The 18,521-nt window shown below is 50.8% G+C and overlaps 2 protein-coding genes across 3 annotated transcripts; both read left to right on the top strand.

The window, feature by feature from the left end:
* Positions 1-1,491: 1,491 nt before the first annotated feature.
* EPS8L3 (EPS8 signaling adaptor L3) lies at positions 1,492-11,774 on the top strand (the record flags this gene model as incomplete). Of its 2 annotated transcripts, XM_079727755.1 has the most annotated exons (18): positions 1,492-1,522; positions 1,681-1,745; positions 3,469-3,627; positions 3,912-4,061; positions 4,153-4,208; positions 4,624-4,763; positions 4,851-4,966; positions 5,229-5,349; positions 5,435-5,496; positions 5,724-5,798; positions 6,119-6,267; positions 9,255-9,336; positions 9,586-9,620; positions 10,101-10,284; positions 10,470-10,598; positions 10,903-10,976; positions 11,264-11,396; positions 11,648-11,774. In XM_079727755.1, 18 exons carry the CDS (start codon positions 1,492-1,494, stop codon positions 11,657-11,659), a joined length of 1,773 nt encoding a protein of 590 aa, XP_079583881.1. The 2 variants fall into 2 exon arrangements, with proteins under 2 accessions (XP_079583881.1, XP_079583882.1); XM_079727756.1 differs by lacking the exons at positions 10,903-10,976; positions 11,264-11,396; positions 11,648-11,774 and adding an exon at positions 11,528-11,581 and having other exon boundaries at positions 10,470-10,643.
* A 2,331-nt stretch (positions 11,775-14,105) lies between these two features.
* LOC307070155 (glutathione S-transferase Mu 3) lies at positions 14,106-18,044 on the top strand. The gene is made up of 8 exons (XM_079728388.1): positions 14,106-14,169; positions 14,557-14,632; positions 14,973-15,037; positions 16,109-16,190; positions 16,268-16,368; positions 17,252-17,347; positions 17,437-17,547; positions 17,847-18,044. The coding sequence occupies exons 1-8, from the start codon at positions 14,122-14,124 to the stop codon at positions 17,943-17,945; spliced, it is 678 nt and encodes a 225-aa protein (XP_079584514.1). The 5' UTR covers positions 14,106-14,121; the 3' UTR covers positions 17,946-18,044.
* Positions 18,045-18,521: the final 477 nt, after the last annotated feature.

Genomic DNA, 18,521 nt, shown 5'->3' with positions numbered 1-18,521 from the left:
TTTATTTAGATTTTTTTTTTATTTAACCTTGGTTTATAACATTATATGTTTCATGTGCACAACATTATATTTCTTCTTCCGTGTACACTATAGCATGCTCATCACCAAAAATTTAATTCCTATCCATCACCACACAGTGACCCCGTTTACCCATTTCCCCCTCCCTCCTGCCCCTTTTCTTCTGGTAACTGCTACTCTGTTCTCTGTATCTACATTTTCGTTTGGTTTGGTCTGTTTATATATTTTGTTTTGTTTGTTTGTTTCTTATATTCCACAAAAGAGTGGAATCATACGTTATTTATCTTTCTCTCTCTGTCGTATTTCATGTAGCATAACACCCTCAAGGTCCATGCAAATGGCAAGATTTCATCTTTTTTATGGTTAATTCCATTGTATATACAACATCTCCTTTATCTCGCATCTGTTGATGGTCACTCAGGTTGTTTCCATATCTTGGCTATTGTAAATGCCATGATGAACACAGGGGTGAGTATTTCATATTCTTCGGATAAATACCCAGAAGTGAGATTGCTGGATCATATGGTAGTTCTATTCTTCATTTTTTGAGGAGTCTCCATATCCTTTTACACAGTGGCTGCACCATTTTACATTCCTACCAACAGCGCACGAGGGTTCCCTTTTCTTCACTTCTTTACCAACTTTTTTTTCTCTCTTGCCTTTTTGTTAATAGCCATTCTGACAGGTGTGAGGTGATGCCTCATTGTGATTTTGACTTGCATTTCTCTAATAATTAGTGATGTTAAACATCTTTTCATGTGCCTGTTGGCTAACTGTATGTCTTCTTTGGAAAAATATCTATTCCCTTGAGCTGGAATTTAAAGGGTTGTGTGGGAAGGGACTCTGAGAAGAGGGTTCAGAGAATGGAAAGGCAAAGAGACAGAAGATTTAGTAAGACATTCAGGAAAGTGCAGATCACTGACACATCCTACAGAGCCCCATCATAAACGTGCATACAAATGCATGTGCATACACACTCGCATACACCCCTCCTGAGCGGGTCCCCAGCATAAGAGCCAACATTGGCGTCCTCCTAATTTGAGGAATTGAAACAGGCTTGGACAAGAGGCTTGCTTTGGCAGGGAAGGCTGCTGACCCTAATTCCTTCCCTCCAGAAGCTAGGCACACCCATCTGGCATCTTTTACACTCAGGCCCAGAATGGGATCTGGTCCCAAGTTCCTGTCCACCCAGCTTTCCTGAGCCCATTGGAATGAGCTTTACTGGCCAAATAATGGGAAGCTGGGAGCCTGCCTGGGGGCCTCCAAGGCCCAGCCAAGACGGAGGGCTCCTCAGCAGAGGGTACGTCTGGAGAAGGATCCAGAAAGACCTGTGGTCCAAGCCTCAGACCCGGGTCAGGGATGGGCTGCAACAGCTGTCCCACCGAGCTCTGCCCCGGTATCCCTCTCCCCAGCCCTGATTGCTGTCTCTTCCGTTCATTTTGGCTTCTAGGGAGTCATCTCAGCAGCATCAACATGTCCCGGCCCAGCAGCAGAGCCATTTACTGTAAGCTGTCCCTCCAGTGCCCTCTCCCCTTCCCTCCCACTGAGCTCCCTGAACCCCCTGCCTTCCATTGCCTCCCTCGCCATGCTGACCAACCCCTATTGCTGTATATGTCTCACCTCCTTCTTCTGCCCCCACGCCCTTGCTTTGGGCCACGGCAGTGCACCGGAAGGAGTACTTGCAGAATCTCACCTCAGAGCCCACCCACCTGCAGCTCAGGGTGGAGGTGAGTAAACAGGGGGCCCCAGACAGTTTCCTGATTCAACCCAAGTTTTCCCATGTGTCCACCACCCTGACAAAAAAACAGACATCTGAGATAAGTCTCTGCCACAGAAGCCAATGGCCTGACCCAGTCAGAGCAGGTGGGCTCGGGTCCAGCAAGCCTAACTGAGCATCTGCTAAATGTGGGGAAGGAAGATGGGCAGGGAAGGCCAGGCTAGAGGTTGAGGTGGTGGACGTCCTATCCCCGGGCAGGAACGAGCAGCAGACAGATGGGTCAGGAGGCACCTGCCACCACCCCATCCCTGCCTGTCTCCCAGTCCACCCCCTGCCCCAGGAAACTGCTCTTTGCCCAGGATCTGACACAGCTGGAGGAAGGAATGTGTGAGGTTAGCAGTCCCTGTGTGAGGACTTGAAAGGACCACTGTCTGAGAGTGGACCTTTCTGGGCTTGAGCTCTCCGGGCAGGCCTGCGCAGCTTAGAGCCTACAATGGAAGCTCTGGCCCTGCGTGGGAAGACAACACTGGCTCTGCCACATCTAATTGCCTGGAGAGTTGCTGACACCACAGCAAAAGCTCAGACTGGAAGGGTGTGGCAGAGAAGAGAAGACACCAGGTCAGGTTGAAGGTCTGGGGTAGAAACCACCCCTGGGCAGCAGCAGATTTAGGGGCCCCCGGAGAAGAAGCAGCGAAGGATGCTGGAGCAACCTTGTGGAGGCTCCAGAAGGTGGCAGAGGTCAGGGCCCCCAAGCCAGCTGGGTTGGGCCCAGGAGCACTGGGCTTCATGGAGGGATGGGGGTTAGGAACTGGCTTCGGTTAGGTCTAGCAGGCAAGAGGAGGCATGTCCAGGATGCCAGGGCATTTGCTCATGATGTCAGAGCTCCTGAATATGCCAGCCGTGTGAACTGGGAGAGGAGCTGGGAGCTATGCAGAGGGCAGCGTGGTAGGATCAAGGGGCAGGAGGCAGACAACCTCCCCCAAACAAGGGCCTGGAGAGGAGGGTGAGGGGCAGGACTGTGACTTGTGAAGGCAATGTTTGGATAGGAGAAGGGAGGGGTCTCCTCAAGGATAAAAACACTGCTGGAATGATCAGACTAGCAGGGGGGCAAGGGCCTGAGTGGAGACAGAGGTCAGTATGGACCTCTCTGGGCAAGAATCAGGGAGAAGGGGGGCTTGACTTCTTCCTGAGAGACTGGGAGGTGATGGATTAGCAGAAGTGGAACGTGCCTTCTGGGCATGAGGAACAGCATGAGAAAAGGCATGGAGACAGGAACGCTAGGTCAGGGAGGAGATGGACCAGGCTGGGATGGTGATTTCAAAAACGGCAAAGGAAGCCGGGGACAGAATTTGAGCATCCTATATATATCCCACCCAGAGAAGTCCAGACTTATTTGTTGGGTAGCTGAAGCCCACATCTACCACAATCTAGCCCCCTCAGCTGGCCTGGACTGTTAAAGGCCATGACTGTCCTTCCTCCAGAGTCCTAAACCCCCTCCTACAGCCCATCAGACCCTGACTTGGGGGCCCCATCCTAGCCTGACTGCCTCTGGCCATCACACTGGCCCTTGAAGTTTGCTTTATAGGGATTGCCTGGCACTCCCCAACAAGGAGGCCAGGGACATGTCTTCCCCCTCTGCTGCCTTTCCCCCACACCCCAGCCCTGCACATTCCCACCTGTGATCCCCTTCTCCAAACCTTCTCCCAGTCCTGCATCTCCTCCTCTCCCCTCAGCACCTGCTGACATGTAAGCTGGGGACGCAGAGAGTCCAGGAGCCCAAGGATGTCCTGCAAAAGCTGCAGGAAATGGATGCTCAGGGCCAGGTGTGGAGCCAGGACTTGCTCCTGCAGGTCAGGGATGGCTGGCTCCAGCTGTTGGACATCGAGACAAAGGTCAGCCTCCCACCATTCCCCGCAAGGGATCATAGCTGACCCAGGCCATGGGAAAGCAAGCACCAGGCATGAACACCATCGATGCATGTCCCACATGGCAACCACCCCTCCCCATACACAATACATACCCAGAACTAGGAAGAAATGGGGGACAGAGGCATAGGGATCAGGGGAGACGATCCCCATCCCAGACCACTAGAAGGGTGGAGCAACCCAGGTCAGGAACTCCCAGGAGTCAGCCTGGTTCTCAGTGACCTCACAGCTGACCTCTCTGCCTGGCCCAGGAGGAACTGGAATCTTACCGCCTGGACAGAATCAAGGCCATGGACGTGGCACTCAACACCTGCTCCTACAACTCTGTCCTGTCCATCACTGCACAGGATTCAGGCCTGCGAGTCACTAGCACTCTGCTTTTCCAGTGCCAGGAAGTGGGGGTGAGTAGGTGTGGAATCCAACAACCATCACCCACCTCCCACTCCTCCCCGACCCCCCATCCCCAGCCTGTCTGACTGCTGCTTCCTGCAGGCAGAGCGACTGAAGACCAGCCTGCAGAAGGCTCTGGAGGAGGAGCTAGAGCAAAGGTAGGCAGCCTCTGCCCCAGCCCACCTGCAGGACCTCAGAGCTCAGGTCTGGGTGGGCCAGGCCCTGCCCCACATCTGGGGGACCCCAGGAGCCTGTGGCCCAATAACATAGGCATTGACCTGGGGAGGGGCCAGGCTGAAATAGGGCACAGATGGGCATGGGGAAAGGGCTGGGGCGGGGCCCAGTGAACACTGGAGGCTGGCCTCGGAGGCTGACGTGGGACGAACTGGTCCCAGAGAGCAGGCAGATGAGGCAGGGGAGAGTCAGGGAAGTGTTCAGCTGGAGACCAAGGAGCAGGGCTGGTCGGGCTCCTGGAGAGAGGGAGTGGTACCCTCGGGTCCTGGGGCAGAAGGGTGGGCAGTGCTTCTGTCCCAAGAACCTGGTCAAAGCTGTGTCCCCACCATGTGCTCACAGACCCCGATGCGGAGCCCTTCTCCCAGGTCAGGACAGATGCAGGGGGTCTCTTCTGGAAAGGCCGATCCCTAAGGAGCAGGTACCTCCTCTGGAGTGCAGACCCCCTCCAGAACAGCACCACTGGATGACCCCAGAGCACAGTAAGTTTGGGCGTGGGGGCCAGTGGGAGGAGAGGATTCCCATCAAAGATCAAAGAAGTTCTGGGCCATGGTTCCCATCCATTGCAGATACACCACCATCCCCAAGGCCCCTGCCACACCACTCCAGCATCCAAAAGTCAAGTGCCTTCACTTTGCCTCCTTCGAGAAGGTCCCCATCCCCCGGGGACCCAGAATGGGATAAGGTAACTGCAGATTGTCTTGGGCTCGTTGAGGATTTTTGGTCCTGGCCCAAGGGAGGACACCAGTCGTCTCCCTCACCCCAAGGAGCCAGATGCCGGGATGACCAAGGCAGGGCCTGGGCTGAGGAGGGACACGGAGCCTTGGTCAGAACCTGGGCTGGGCCTGAGGCTCAGGCTTGTGGTAGGAGGGGGCAGGGGGGTCAGGGTTGGGAGTTCCAGGGTGGGCCTAACTGCCCACTCAGGCCATGGGTTGTTTGGGGTCCAGGAGGTGCTGAACCACGTCCTAAGAGACATCGAGCTATTCATGGGAAAGCTGAAGGAGGCCCAGTCAAACACCAGTCATAAGAAGAAGAGACAGGGGAAGAAAAAGATAAAGCATCAGGGGGGTGAGTGCTGAGGGCCAGGGGAGAGGAGTGAGGGGAGAGTCTTGGAATGATCTGCGACCCGCCACCTTCCCACTTCTCTCTATAGGGATAACAGAGGCACATTACATCGACTGCTTCCAGAAGATCAAGTACAGCTTCAACCTCCTGGTATGTGGCTCCCCACAGGTTCCCCAGCCCTTCCCCCCACCCCACCTCAGCAGTCCCCTCCTCTCTTGTCTCATGGACATCCCAAGCTTCTCCAGCGTCTCCCCACTCTTGGGACTTCTGGAGAAATACCAGGCTCCCCATCAAGGCCCAGAACAATGGGGCCCTGGGGTCCTGGTGAAGGTAGGGTGGGAGGAAGGGTGGTAACAGGCTTCGCCCTGTGTCCTCAGGGAAAGCTGGCCATGATGCTGCAGGATACAAGCGCCCCTGATTTCGTACACCTCCTCTTCCAAACTCTGAACTCCGTGAGTCGGGGGAGGACAGGGTGGTGCACAGGGACATGCTGAAGTTAAGATGAGACAGAGGCCAGGGTGGGAGGTAGGGGGCAGAGGGAGTCTGTGGATCTGCCCCTTGCTCACCCCAGCACGTTCTTCTCCTTGACCCCAAGACACCATCCCCACTATGCACTGTCCTTGACCCCAAGGACACCAGTGGGGGCAGGAAGGAGCAGGCCTGGGGCAACGTGGTATTGCAAAAGTGGGAAGCCAGGGACCCCGGGCCCTTCCCCACTCCCGTCTGGCCCTGCAAGAGCCCAGGCTTCCTGAAACCTCCTGTCCCTCCCCAGATCCTGAAGCAGTGCCCTGAGCCTGGCCTAGCAGCCCAAGTGATCTCACCCCTCCTCACCACCAAGGCCATTGATCTGCTGCAGTCCTGTCTAAGCCCACCTGAGAGTAACCTCTGGAAGGGGCTGGGCATAGCCTGGACCACCAGCCAGTAAGTGACGACAAAGCCTGAATGAATCAGAGGCAAGGGACGTGGAGGCATAGGGCAGGACACACAGGGCAGGAGGTGGCAGGCTCTACGTCGTGTCTTAAAACAAACAGAAATTCTGTACCCATTAAACAATTAAACAAAACTCTGTACCCATTCTTCCCACTCCCCAGGCCCTGGTAACCTCTATTCTATGAAATATCTCAAAACAAATTGAAGACTCTACCTGGAGTGTCCAACTTTTAATTAGGCTAAGTACAAACAATGAAAACAAAACAAAACCACCACTTACCATCACCCACCACTGAAGGAAAGCATTATTTCAGAAAAAAGAACAATTCTTCCCAAGGAAAGAGAGTTGGCAACCTTCTACTAAAATTTTTCTCATTTTTGTCAAGGACAAAATGAAAACTCTGTCTCAATTCCTGCCCAGATTTTAACAATTACTGACGTAAGACATGCTGCAAATGTAACATCAATAAAAGTTGCAACCCACCAGCCAAGGAGCTAAGAGAGAAAGAGATATTCCACGCATGTGGAACCGTGAGATGGGCAGTTGGGCGACAAGGCCAAATTGATGAGAGCTGTGGGGAGGGGAGGATGAAACCAGCTTGGATATGCTGAGCTGAGGTGTCAGTGGAACCTTCACAGAGACAGGGTGGCCTGGGCTTTGGGGGAGAGGTCTGACCTGGCTACAAGAGTTTGAGAACAGTCAGTACAGAAGTGATAGTTGGGGCCACCTGGAGGTAAGCACTGCAGTGGGAGCCCCAGAGCTCACCTTAACAAGCATGGTCTGCTCTCCCCATGAGAGAAGGGCCTGAGGAAACTTCAAGGTGGTGAAAGGAAACAGGGTTAAGGAGGCAAAGAGAAATTCCAGAGAGTTAAAAGGAGAAACAAAAAAGCAGAAACATGAAATCCAAGAGAGAAGAGGGTTGGGTTTTTTAATATAAATTTATTTATTTATTTTTGTCTGCATTGGGTCTTCCTTGCTGCATGGGCTTTCTCTAGTTGCGGCAAGCAGGGGATACACTTCGTTGTGGTGCACGGGCTTCTCATTGTGGTGGCTTCTTTTGTTGCGCAGCACGGGCTCTAGGCACACGGGCTCAGTAGTTGTGGCTTGCAGGCTCTAGGGTGCAGGCTCAGTAGTTGTGGTGCACGGGCTTAGTTGCTCCGCGGCATGTGGGATCTTTCCGGACCAGGGATCGAACCCGTGTCCCCTGCATTGGCAGGCAGATTCTTAACCACTGTGCCAACAGGGAAGTCCAAGAAGAGGGTTTTAGAAAGAGAAATCAACTGGGGAAAAAAACAGTGGTTCTAGGATTCTTTTTGCCTAATGAGCTGGGGTTTTTTTTCCAATTCAGCCCCATTAAAGGATTTTTGTGTCCAATTCATCTAAAGACATAAATTATAACTTAATGTAATCAATTTCTTTTATTGTGGTAGAATATACATAGGATAAAAGTTAGTTAAACTATTTTTAAGTGTATAATTCAATGCCATTAAGTACATTAACAATGTTGTACAACCATCACCACTATCCATTTCCAGAAATTTTTCAGCAGCCCAAACAGAAACTCTGTACCCATTAAACAATCAACCAAAACTGTACCCATTCCTCTCTTTTCCCAGCCCCTGGTAACCCCTATTCTATTTTCTGTCTCTGTTTATTATTTTAAATATAAAATTAAGTCAGATGTGGCCTAAGATATTTTCTCATTTCTTTAAGTAACCAGAAATGGACGAATGAATGAAATGAAAGACAGAAACACAGAAAATAGAATAACTAAAGAGTTGTAAAAACTCTCAAAATAGTTAAATTTCAGGTAAATTCTATTCAGGTTATTTGATTTTAGGCAAATTGACCCAAAACTATAAATAACACTAAATTGTGTGGTAATCCAGAAGGATATAGACCATACAAGGCCACTGGATCTGGCAGTCAGGAGATTATCAGGACTTTAGAAGAACTAGTTTCAACAGAGCAATGGCACAGGTAAAAGTCAGGTTGCAAGGCATAATGAAAGAACCAGAGGTAAGAAAATGTAGGCAGGGCATATGGACACATCCTCAAAAAACTGGACAAAGATAAGATAATAGAATGACAGCTTAAAAGGCACAGTAACAGAGTCAAGGGAAGACTTGAGCATGTTTTTAGGACAAAGAAAAGGAGCCAATAAAAAAGATTCAGAAGGGGGAATAATTTACTTGTCCCCGTTGAATAAATTAGCTGCCTCCTGTGTCCCATGCACTGTACTATGGACACAGCTCTCAAGGAGTTCAATGTAAGTAAGAAACACAGACACGTGAGAATCATGTGCAATTCAGCATGAGAGGAGCAATTATCCAGGGTGTCTGGAGTTCAGCAGCAGTGCAAAGAGGAAGCATTCACCTCTGCCTCCGAGAGGTAGGGAGGGGACTTCCTCGAAGAGGGGACTTGGCATTCCCCAGGCCGGCAAGCAGAGCATGACTGGAGACCACCAACAGCGCTGCTCCTCCTGCATGCTAGGCAAAATGGGGGAGGGGGAGGCTGAGCGGCTAGTACCAGCTCCCACCCTAGAGCCAGCCAGAGTGCTGTGCTGTGATCACAAGGCAGAGTTCCACATACTAACCTGCTAGAAAGAAAGAGATCTGCTGCTGGGAACTATAACCAGTTAGACCCCGCGGGGGTCTTCCAGCCCTAACGCTCTGTGGTTCTACCACTTTCATTCAAAACCCCCATCAGTGAGATAAAGTACTCATCTCTTCTGGTGTTGTTGATATGCCTGCACTTTCACGGGCAGAGGTGAGGCTGGCCCATGGATACCTGCACTGTGGGATTTGTACATGCTTAGCTGTTCGCTCCTATGTGGGTGTCCTGAGGCCTTTGATCAGTGCACGTGGGCCACATCCTCCACTACCTAGAAGATTCCCCAGGCTAGGCCCTGTCATCTCCGCCCTCTCCACATCCCACAGCCTGGCACAGAGTGGACTCAGCCTTGTTCTTTCCCCAGGGCCAACTGGACAGGCAGTGAGCCCCTGCCCTACCAACCCACATTCTATGATGGTTGGCAGCTTCCAGAACCTTCCTACCAGGTAAGGGGAGCTTGGCACAGAGTCCTATTCAAAGCCCTAGTCTCTGGCTGGTTTCCACTATCTCAGTCCAAACCATGGTCACGTGACACCTAAGTGGTAGGTGGGTTCTGTGTGGTGGGCAGACAGGTGAGGGGATATGAGGCAGCTGTGTGCAGGTGGGTCTGTGGTCTGTGGTCTGTGGTCTCACACCCCACCTCCCTACCACCACTCTGGCTGACATCCTGCTCTTACTCTGTTCTGCCCCTACAGGCACCTTCAAGAAACCAAGACTCTACTTCCCTTCGGTATGCCCTGGGTTTAGTCAGGACCATATGGTTCTGGGGTGGGATCTGTGGATTCTACATGTCACTGACCTCTGGGTTCTCTTTTAGCCAGGCACGTACATGTACAGGCACATCCCTCCCCTACCTTGGGTGAAGAGGCAGTTTTTTACCTTCCTAGGCTCCAACCCCTTCTTCTTTCAATACTCCCCACACATACCTCTGATTTCCCAGAGCTTGAGTATTAAGTGCTCAAAGGAGAGCTCAGATACAGAAAATTGCAATGCTGGAAGAGTCTTGAGAAATCAACATTTCAGACCCCTTCTGCTTATAGAAAACCACACCCCAAGCCCACTTAACAAAGACCTGCCCTCAAAATCTGTGGAAGCCCAAAATTCACCATTAGACTCCAAGGGGGAGATATCTGGGGCTCTGGGGCTGAGACAGGGGCCCAGTCTCTGAGGCCCCACTCTCCAGCCATCCTGACTCTGTCTCCGGGGGTAGTGAGGGAAGCCCTAGGTTAGGGAGTAACTCGCACTTTGCTCAAGAGGAGACACACAACCACGGACCCCACCCTGTGCCCTCCAGACCCGGACCTGTCGAGCCAGCCCTGAAAATGCAAGTCCTATATGAGTTTGAAGCTAGGAACCCACGGGAACTGACTGTGGTCCAGGGAGAGGTACTGGAGGTGAGGCATGGGCTTGAGCTGATAAAAGGAGGTGGTGGTTGGTGGGAGCTACTGGGAGCGTGGCGTGGGTGGCCTAGAGAGGGAGAGGGAAGGTGGGGAAGGGCCAGAAGGGAGAAAGCCTGGTGGGGGAGGGGCAAGGCTGGTCGGACAGAGGCTCAGGTCACCACTGGGGTGACTCTTGGCAGGTTCTGGACCAGAGTAAGCGGTGGTGGCTGGTGAAGAATGAAGTGGGACAGAGCGGCTACATCCCCAGCAACATCCTGGAGCCCCTGCAGTCGGGGTTCCCTGGAAGCAAGAGCAAGTCGCCCCCTTGGGTACTACGCAGCCTAGACTATTCAGAAGCTATAAAGCCTGAGTCAGAGGTGGGGGCAGGGAGGATCCAGTGACAAGTGGAGGAGATGGTCCTGGTTCAACTTAATCAGTATTATCACACGCTTACTGTATCCTGAGTTTATTCGTGGGACCAGAGCAGAGAACAAGCCTTGTGCCTATCAGACAAGCGAACCATGGAGTGAGACAAGTGATCTGATGGAAGCCCAGAGAAGGGAACCAGATGATGGTGGCTGTAGGTGGCTCTGAGATGAGATGGCCTCTGACCCCCACTTCCCCTGATTCTAGGCTCCAGGGCTTCAACTTAGCTCAAGGCCTGAGGAGGTCACAGCCTGGTTGCAGGCAGAGAACTTCTCCACTGTGTGAGTGCCAAGTCCCATGGTTTTACCTGTATAAAGGGCTCAGATAATAATCAGGCACCCCTCCCCATCACAAGAGTCTCTTCCAGGGCACTTCTCCCTTCAACCTCAGGAGCTATGATATTAGTTTCAGCCAATATGTTTATCTTACTCCCTGGCCTCCAGATACCCTTTCTTTGAATTCTTCTGTCACCCCAGTCTCCAAACCCAAACAGCCCCTCCTCCACACAGACACCCAGGCCCAGTCCTTCCGCCCCACCACTGGCAATTTCTGCTGTTTCTGTTTCCAGCACAGTGAAGACTCTCGGGTGCATGACGGGGCGCCAGCTGCTTCACATGAGACCTGGGGAGCTACAGATGCTGTGTCCCCAGGAGGCCCCACAGGTCCTGGCACGGCTGGAGGCTGTCAGAAGGATGCTGGGGGTGAGGCCACCCTGGGATCCTGACCCCCGCTGGAAATGTGGGATGATCCCTGAGTGAGAGTGTCAGGTGGACAAGCCAGCAGCCCCAACCCTGGGGTGGCACTCAATGTGTCAGGTCTGGCCACAGGACAGTCCCCCAGGGGCTTGATTTCACGTGCTCAGGCATGCCTTGAAGCTCCTAGCTGATTGTTGGCATCAGCTCTGGGGTCCCTCACCTGCCACCAGCCTCACCTCAACCTTTTCTTTCCTCAGATGAACCCTTAGGCGCAACTCAAACACCTCCAAGACCGAGACTTTCTCACAAGCAAGATGGTGGATCTGATAACTCTTTAGAGCCCCAAGAATTCTTCTTTCAGGCCCCCAGGTTGCAGCGAACCCCACACCCCAGCTCACACAGCAAAGAAGATGAGCAAGCCCAGAGGTTGAGACAAATGGTGCCCCTTCTTGCTGTGTTGAGAGCTCTCCCCAGTTGCCACCTATTTATTGCATCTCTTTCCTGAGCCTGGAGCACTTAAGCCTAGGTTTGTCAGGACTCTGTTTAGCTCCCCTCCTCCCCAATAAAAGTATCTTCAAGCTTGTCATGCACCTCTCTTGCAGCTTCCTCTGGCCCTGACGGAGGCCAAAGGCAGAGAGTCAGGAAGAGCTGGGACACTGGGCATGAAACAGCAGCAGCCCTACATCCATCACTGGGCCAGACTGTTTGAATGTGAGTGGGAATTCACCGGAGCTGAGCCAGAATTTGAGAATTATGGTCCAAGTTCTCCTTACTTTCTAAACAAACTCCAAAATAAGGCTATCCTTGACATCTTTATCCTTCTGTGTACATTTCTTCCAGTATATTCCAAGGCACCCAGCACAGTTGAGGGCACAACACTTCACAGGAGCAAGGAGTACCGGGGCTGACAGTGGTAGGTTTTGATCAACCATATTGGCTGATAATCCAGAGACGCACTAAAAAAGCATGTCAGGTGGTCCACGCTCTACTTGGCAACCTTCTCTTCTAATACTTTTGTCCCCTCCTGTTGGGTGAGCTGACTTTGAGCCCCCTCCCCAGCTTGTCTCTTTAGTGGCAGAGCATAGGGAACACTGGACTGGAACATCGGACTGCCTGTGTGAACTCTGGCAAGTCGTTTCACTCTCTGGCTTCCTTTTCTCTCAAACGTTAAGTGAAGAGCCTGGACTGTCTGTGGCTTCTAATATTTAGTATACATAGCCTTCTTTAATCTCAGAACTGTCACAGACTGCCCTCCCTACAAAACAGAGGTTGTACTTTCATTGATTTAGTCTACAAGCCTTTAGATAAGGCTTGATGTACTTATGGATTAAGGGTCCTTAAGATGTTCCCTTAGTCTCTCTTAATTGAATTTGTCCATGACCCTAACCCTGCCAGAATATTGTATTTTTCGACTGCCTATGTCATCCCCTCAAGTTCCTGGCCTCCGAAAATCATCTCTCTTAGCTGGTAACACTGAATAAGAATGCAAACATTTTCCCTCACAAAATAGAACAAAAGTGAGACCCTTAAGGTTTGACTTTCAAGGGCAAAAGTCAACCAGAAAAGTTAATTTGGGGGAACGGGGAGAGGAGATATTGACACATTGCCTTCTGGGGTTTCATGGAGCTGAAGGAGTCCTAGAAACAGGGAAACCCTCCAGAACCAGATTTAAAAAGTATGCTCCCCACATTTCCCAGCAAGGACTGAGATGAGGTGAGACTGTCTGGACATCCAAGCACAAAGGAACTAGCACAAATTGGGCTGACAGACCTAGGTTTGAATCCCAGGCCACCCATGGAAACTTGAACCTAGGAAGGCAACTCACCCAACCTCTCCAGGCCTCGATAATCTTAATGGGCATGAAACCTACTTCACAAAGTTGTTGTGAAGCTTAAATTGCAATAAATTAGTAACATACGTGAAATACCTAGACTATTGATTAGCATATCATAGGTGCTCCCTAAGTGTTAGTCTTACACCCAAGTTAATTTGTGACTGGCCTGTTACCTTAGGAGGAGAAATCCAGGCATTATAAATGCGTCTGTCCCAATGTGTTTGTACTTTTTTCCTTTCTTCTTTTAGTGAACTGTCCTTTTAAAAAGTCTCATCTTTGCTTCAGCCAAATGAAGGGGGAAATGTTGAGTTCCCAAACCCAGGCTAGGGGTTCTTAGAACACAGGGGCTCTGTGTTCTAAGTGGCTGTGCTGTAGACGCCAGGCCAGACACCTAACGAGCAGCTCTGAACTCCTCCCCATCCACCCTCAATGCACACGCCAAAGATAGAGATTCCCTGGTGGTCAGTCTCAGTCGCCTCCTGGCTCTTGCCCACCTCCCCCCAAACCCCCATACCCGCTAGATAAATATTTATGGCATGAATCGCACTCTCCCGGCGTAACCAGGGCCCTCACCGCCTAGGCTGTTAGGGCTCCTCCCACCCTAATTGGCACTAGTAAACAAACACAGTTCGGCTTCACGCGTGGAGAATGCAGAGACCCAAACCCAGGTCCGGGTCACGCTCCGCCCCTGCCTAGCTCGGGGATGGTCCGCCCCCAACCCCAGGGCCTGCAGAAGTCGCGCCTGCGCACGGGCAGGCGGACACTCGGAGGGAGGGGAAGACGACGGTGGGGGCGGAGTCAGGCGCGCACGTTGGTGCCACCTACTTACGTCGGGTATAAAGCCCCTCCCGTTGGCCATCTACCCCCAGTCCGCGAAGGCACGCACGCAGTATCGCAATGTCGTCGAAGTCGGCCATGATTCTGGGTTACTGGGATATTCGCGGGGTGAGTGCCGTCTCAATTGCCAAGCCGCTCGGTCTGGTAGACGGACGCGGAGGTGGCCGTGGGCTCACGGTCAGTGGTCTCCGAGAGAAGGGGTTCTACTCGGGGGCCAAACCTCCTACGCCGCGACGCTTAACGCAGCGCGGCCGGCCCCAGCCGAGCTCCCGGGCCGCGGAGGCCGACCCCTGCCCCGCCTCTGGACACGCTGGCGTGGGGGAGAGGGGCTGAGGGCAGCAAGCCCAGTGGGGTAGGTCTCAGGAGCCGCTAAACTACTCCCTCGGCGGGATGCAGCGTCTGGGCAACCCGGAGGCGGGGGCATTGGCGGGCGGGGTTTGGGGGGTGCCGCTGGGAGCTGTGCAGATGCTGACGGGGAGCTTTTTTACTCCCCAGCTGGCGCATGCCATCCGCATGCTCCTGGAGTTCACGGATACAGCCTATGAAGAGAAAAGATACACGTGCGGGGAAGGTAATGCCCCTCTGGGTGCCAGTGCGACGCCGCGCTAAGCCGAGCAGGCCCTCCAACTGTCCCTGTATTCTTCTGCCCTGAGGTTGGCATCACGACGAGGTCGGGTGGGACTTCTGCCCCAATCACCTGGGAACTCTCTGCTGTGTCCTGTGTGAGGAGAGAGCTGGGGATTCTCCCTCTGCCATAGCCCAACCATGTCTTAACACTTTATGAGTAATGGTTAAGCTTTGGGGGCCTAGGTATGTGAGGTATTGGAATTAGGGTGTGTCTTTAGATCTTTCCACTCTCCTCAAGTCGGATATTAAGGAGGTTGGATCCCACTTCATTCTCTCTCTTACAGCTCCGGACTATGATAAAAGCCAGTGGCTGGATATGAAATTCAAACTAGACCTGGACTTTCCTAACGTAGGTGGCTTTAAGAGAAGAGGGGACAGAAACAGAAGGGAAGGCCTTCAAGTATATCCTTGCTCCTTTCCTCTCTATTCTAGGGGGATCTAGAATATGGGCTCTTAACCTGGATAGAATTGATAGAATTCAGGGGTCCTTGAACTTAGATGGAGAAAAAATTACATTTTCATTGCCACTAACTACTAACTAAAAGTTAACAATTCCTTCTGTTATGAGTATAGGCAATCAGTGACCTTGATTATTAGCCATACCTGTGACTTTGTCACTAGTAGAAAATGGATATTTTTGTATTATATTAATGTGTTGCAGATATTATAATTAAATATTATTTACACTTATCATATTTTGAAAGTATGATAGTTATTACCTCTTGTTATTTAATGCATTCATAGGCACATATTACTCTTACAGTTTTGTTCTTTTAATATTATATAAATCGTGTAAATATATGTAATTTGCTTTATGCATTTAAAAACCTTATTCTAAGAAAGGGTCCAGGGCTTCCCAGGTGGCGCAGTGGTTAAGAATCCGACTGTCAATGCAGGAGACATGGGTTCGAGCCCTGGTCTGGGAAGATCCCACATGCCACAGAGCAAGTAAGCCCGTGGGCCACAACTACTGAGGCTGTGCTCTAGAGCCCATGTGCCACAACTACTGAAGCCCACACGCCTAGAGCCTGTGCTCCACAGCAAGAGAAGTCACCGCAATGAGAAACCCACACACTGCAACGAAGAGTAGCCCCCTCTAGACACAACTAAGGAAAGTCCGCGTGCAGCAATGAAGACCCAATGCAGCCAAAAATAAATAATAAAGGAAAAAAAAAGGGTCCTTGGCGTGCACATACACACGCACACACACGCACACGCACACACACACACAGATTAAGCACCCCTGTCTAGAATCAGGTGCGGACCCAGTTACTAACTTTTACTTACTCTCTTCTTTCTCCTGACACAGCATCTTCTCTCTACTGTTCACTTCCCTGCAAGTCTTATCTTTCCCAGGAGAGAGAGGCAGGTAGGCAAGAGAGAGTCGGGTTGTTCATTTGGGCTTTCCTTTTCCTTCCAGCTGCCCTATCTCATAGACGGTAAGAACAAGATCACCCAGAGCAACGCCATCTTGCGCTATATCGCCCGCAAGCACAATATGTGTGAGTGGGGTAGGGCTGGTGAGGTGAGGGCTGCTCACCTGGGGGTGGATAAGGCCAAATGACAGTTTGGCCTACAGGTGGTGAGACTGAAGAAGAAAAGATTCGAGTGGACATGATGGAGAACCAAATAATGGATTTTCGCATGCAACTGTTACAACTCTGCTACAACCCTGACCATGTGAGTTTCCTTAGCAGGAAGGCATCAAGAAAAAGTGAATTGGTACAGCCACTATGGAGAACAGTATGGAGGTTCCTTAAAAAACTACAAATAGAACTACCATATGACCCAGCAATCCCACTACTGGGCATATACCCTGAGAAAACCATAATTCAAAAAGAGTCATGTACCAAAATGTTCCTTGCAGCTCTATTTACAGTAGCCCAGAGATGGAAACAACCTAAGTGTCCATCATCGGATGAATGGATAAAGAAGATGTGGCACATATATACAATGGAATATTACTCAGCCATAAAAAGAAACGAAATTGAGCTATTTGTAATGAGGTGGATGGACCTAGAGTCTGTCATACAGAGTGAAGTAAGTCAGAAAGAGAAAGACAAATACCGTATGCTAACACGTATATATGGAATTTAAGAAAAAAAATGTCATGAAGAACCTAGAGGTAAGACAGGAATAAAGACACAGACCTCCTAGAGAATGGACTTGAGGATATGGGGAGGGGGAAGGGTAAGCTGTGACAAAGCGAGAGAGTGGCATGGACATACATACACTACCAAACGTAAAATAGATAGCTAGTGGGAAGCAGCCACATAGCACAGGGAGATCAGCTCTGTGCTTTGTGACCACCTAGAAGGGTGGGATAGGGAGGGTGGGAGGGAGGGACACGCAAGAGGGAAGAGATGTGGGAATATATGTATATGTATAGCTGATTCACTTTGTTATAAAGCAGAAACTAACACACCATTGTAAAGCAATTATACTCCAATAAAGATGTAAAAAAAAAAAAAAAGGAGCATTGAGGAACCCAAATGTTAATTCTGCTCCATTCGCATGCAGATGATGACAGCTATTCTCACTTTCCCTTTTACTTCTCTCCCAGGAAAAACTGAAGCCTCAGTACTTGGAACAGCTACCTGGACAACTGAAACAGTTCTCCTTGTTCCTGGGGGAATACTCATGGTTTGCAGGAGAAAAGGTAGGAAGAAAGGAAAAGGAGGGTATCCCTTTCTATCTCTGCAGGTGTTAATGAACTCCCCAGACCTGATGATCTTATCATCCCTCTAGCTCACCTTTGTGGATTTCCTCACCTATGATGTGTTAGATCAGAACCGTATCTTTGAGCCCAAGTGCCTGGATGAATTTCCAAATCTGAAGGCTTTCATGTGCCGTTTTGAGGTGATGCTCCCTGCACCTTTCTCTTACAAAAACAGGCTCCCCCGGGCCCCGAGGGACCCCATTGTGGTAGATTCTTACCCAACATCAGCTTTTGCCTAAAGGGATCAAGGTTGGACACCTCTAAGCCTTTAAGTCTTGGGAAGGCCCTGGCTTCTATACCTTGAAGGCACTGTCTACAAGAAATGGCAGGGGTGAGGGGCTTGTGGGTGGAGTCAGGCAGCATGTGAGTGTTGCTGTTTTGGAATGGGTCTTTTGGCTGGGTTAGAGTCTTTATAAGGTTTGGTGTGCTTTCCCTTCAGGCCTTGGAGAAAATAGCTGCCTACATGCAGTCTGACCGCTTCCTTAAGATGCCCATCAACAACAAGATGGCCCAGTGGGGCAACAAGAGAATATGCTGAGCAGGAGGCATACTTGCACTGGTTGTTTTGTTCCATCCTGTCCCTAGGGGACCTGTACTTTCTCTTCTCTGCTCTTTTCAATAAATAGCACTGAGGCTACTGGTGTCCAGCTGGATGTCTCTTGGGAGTAAAGGCCAAAGGAGAGTAAGGACATGTTATTTCAATCACTGCAATGTTGACATTCCCCCACCCCACACCTGAGTTCAAGGGCTAGAGGTTCTTGACTAGCCCTTCAAAGTACTAGAAATAAAGGTGAGATTGCACAGCTGTAGATGACAAGTGTGTTAAATGAGACTAGAGCCCCTGTGAAGACCTGGTGAAGAAAAGTAAAACTGTCGGGTACTATGAACTCAACAGAACTGGAGTTCAGAAACAGACCCTTATATATGTGATAAAGATGATATTTCAAACTGGTAGACTAACCAATATGTAGGAGTGGGACAGTTACTTAGCAATTAAAAATAATAGACCCTGGCTTCCCTGGTGGCGCAGTGGTTGAGAGTCCGCCTGCCAATGCAGGGGACACGGGTTAGTGCCCTGGTCCAGGAAGATCCCACATGCCGCGGAGCGGCTGGG

This window comes from Hyperoodon ampullatus (assembly GCF_949752795.1).
Source record: "Hyperoodon ampullatus genome assembly, chromosome: 2".
Taxonomy (NCBI): Eukaryota; Metazoa; Chordata; class Mammalia; order Artiodactyla; family Ziphiidae; genus Hyperoodon; species Hyperoodon ampullatus.
The sequence above is the reverse complement of the archived record's forward strand: the minus strand, read 5'-3'. Positions and strand labels throughout refer to the sequence as shown.

Bases quoted from the DNA above. Each gene is read 5' to 3' on its own strand.
- LOC307070155 (XM_079728388.1), top strand. From the start codon at position 14,122: ATGTCGTCGAAGTCGGCCATGATTCTGGGTTACTGGGATATTCGCGGG. The intron at 16,191-16,267 runs GTGAGTGGGGTA...TTTGGCCTACAG, and splicing joins CGCCCGCAAGCACAATATGT to GTGGTGAGACTGAAGAAGAA. The intron at 16,369-17,251 runs GTGAGTTTCCTT...CTTCTCTCCCAG, and splicing joins TCTGCTACAACCCTGACCAT to GAAAAACTGAAGCCTCAGTA.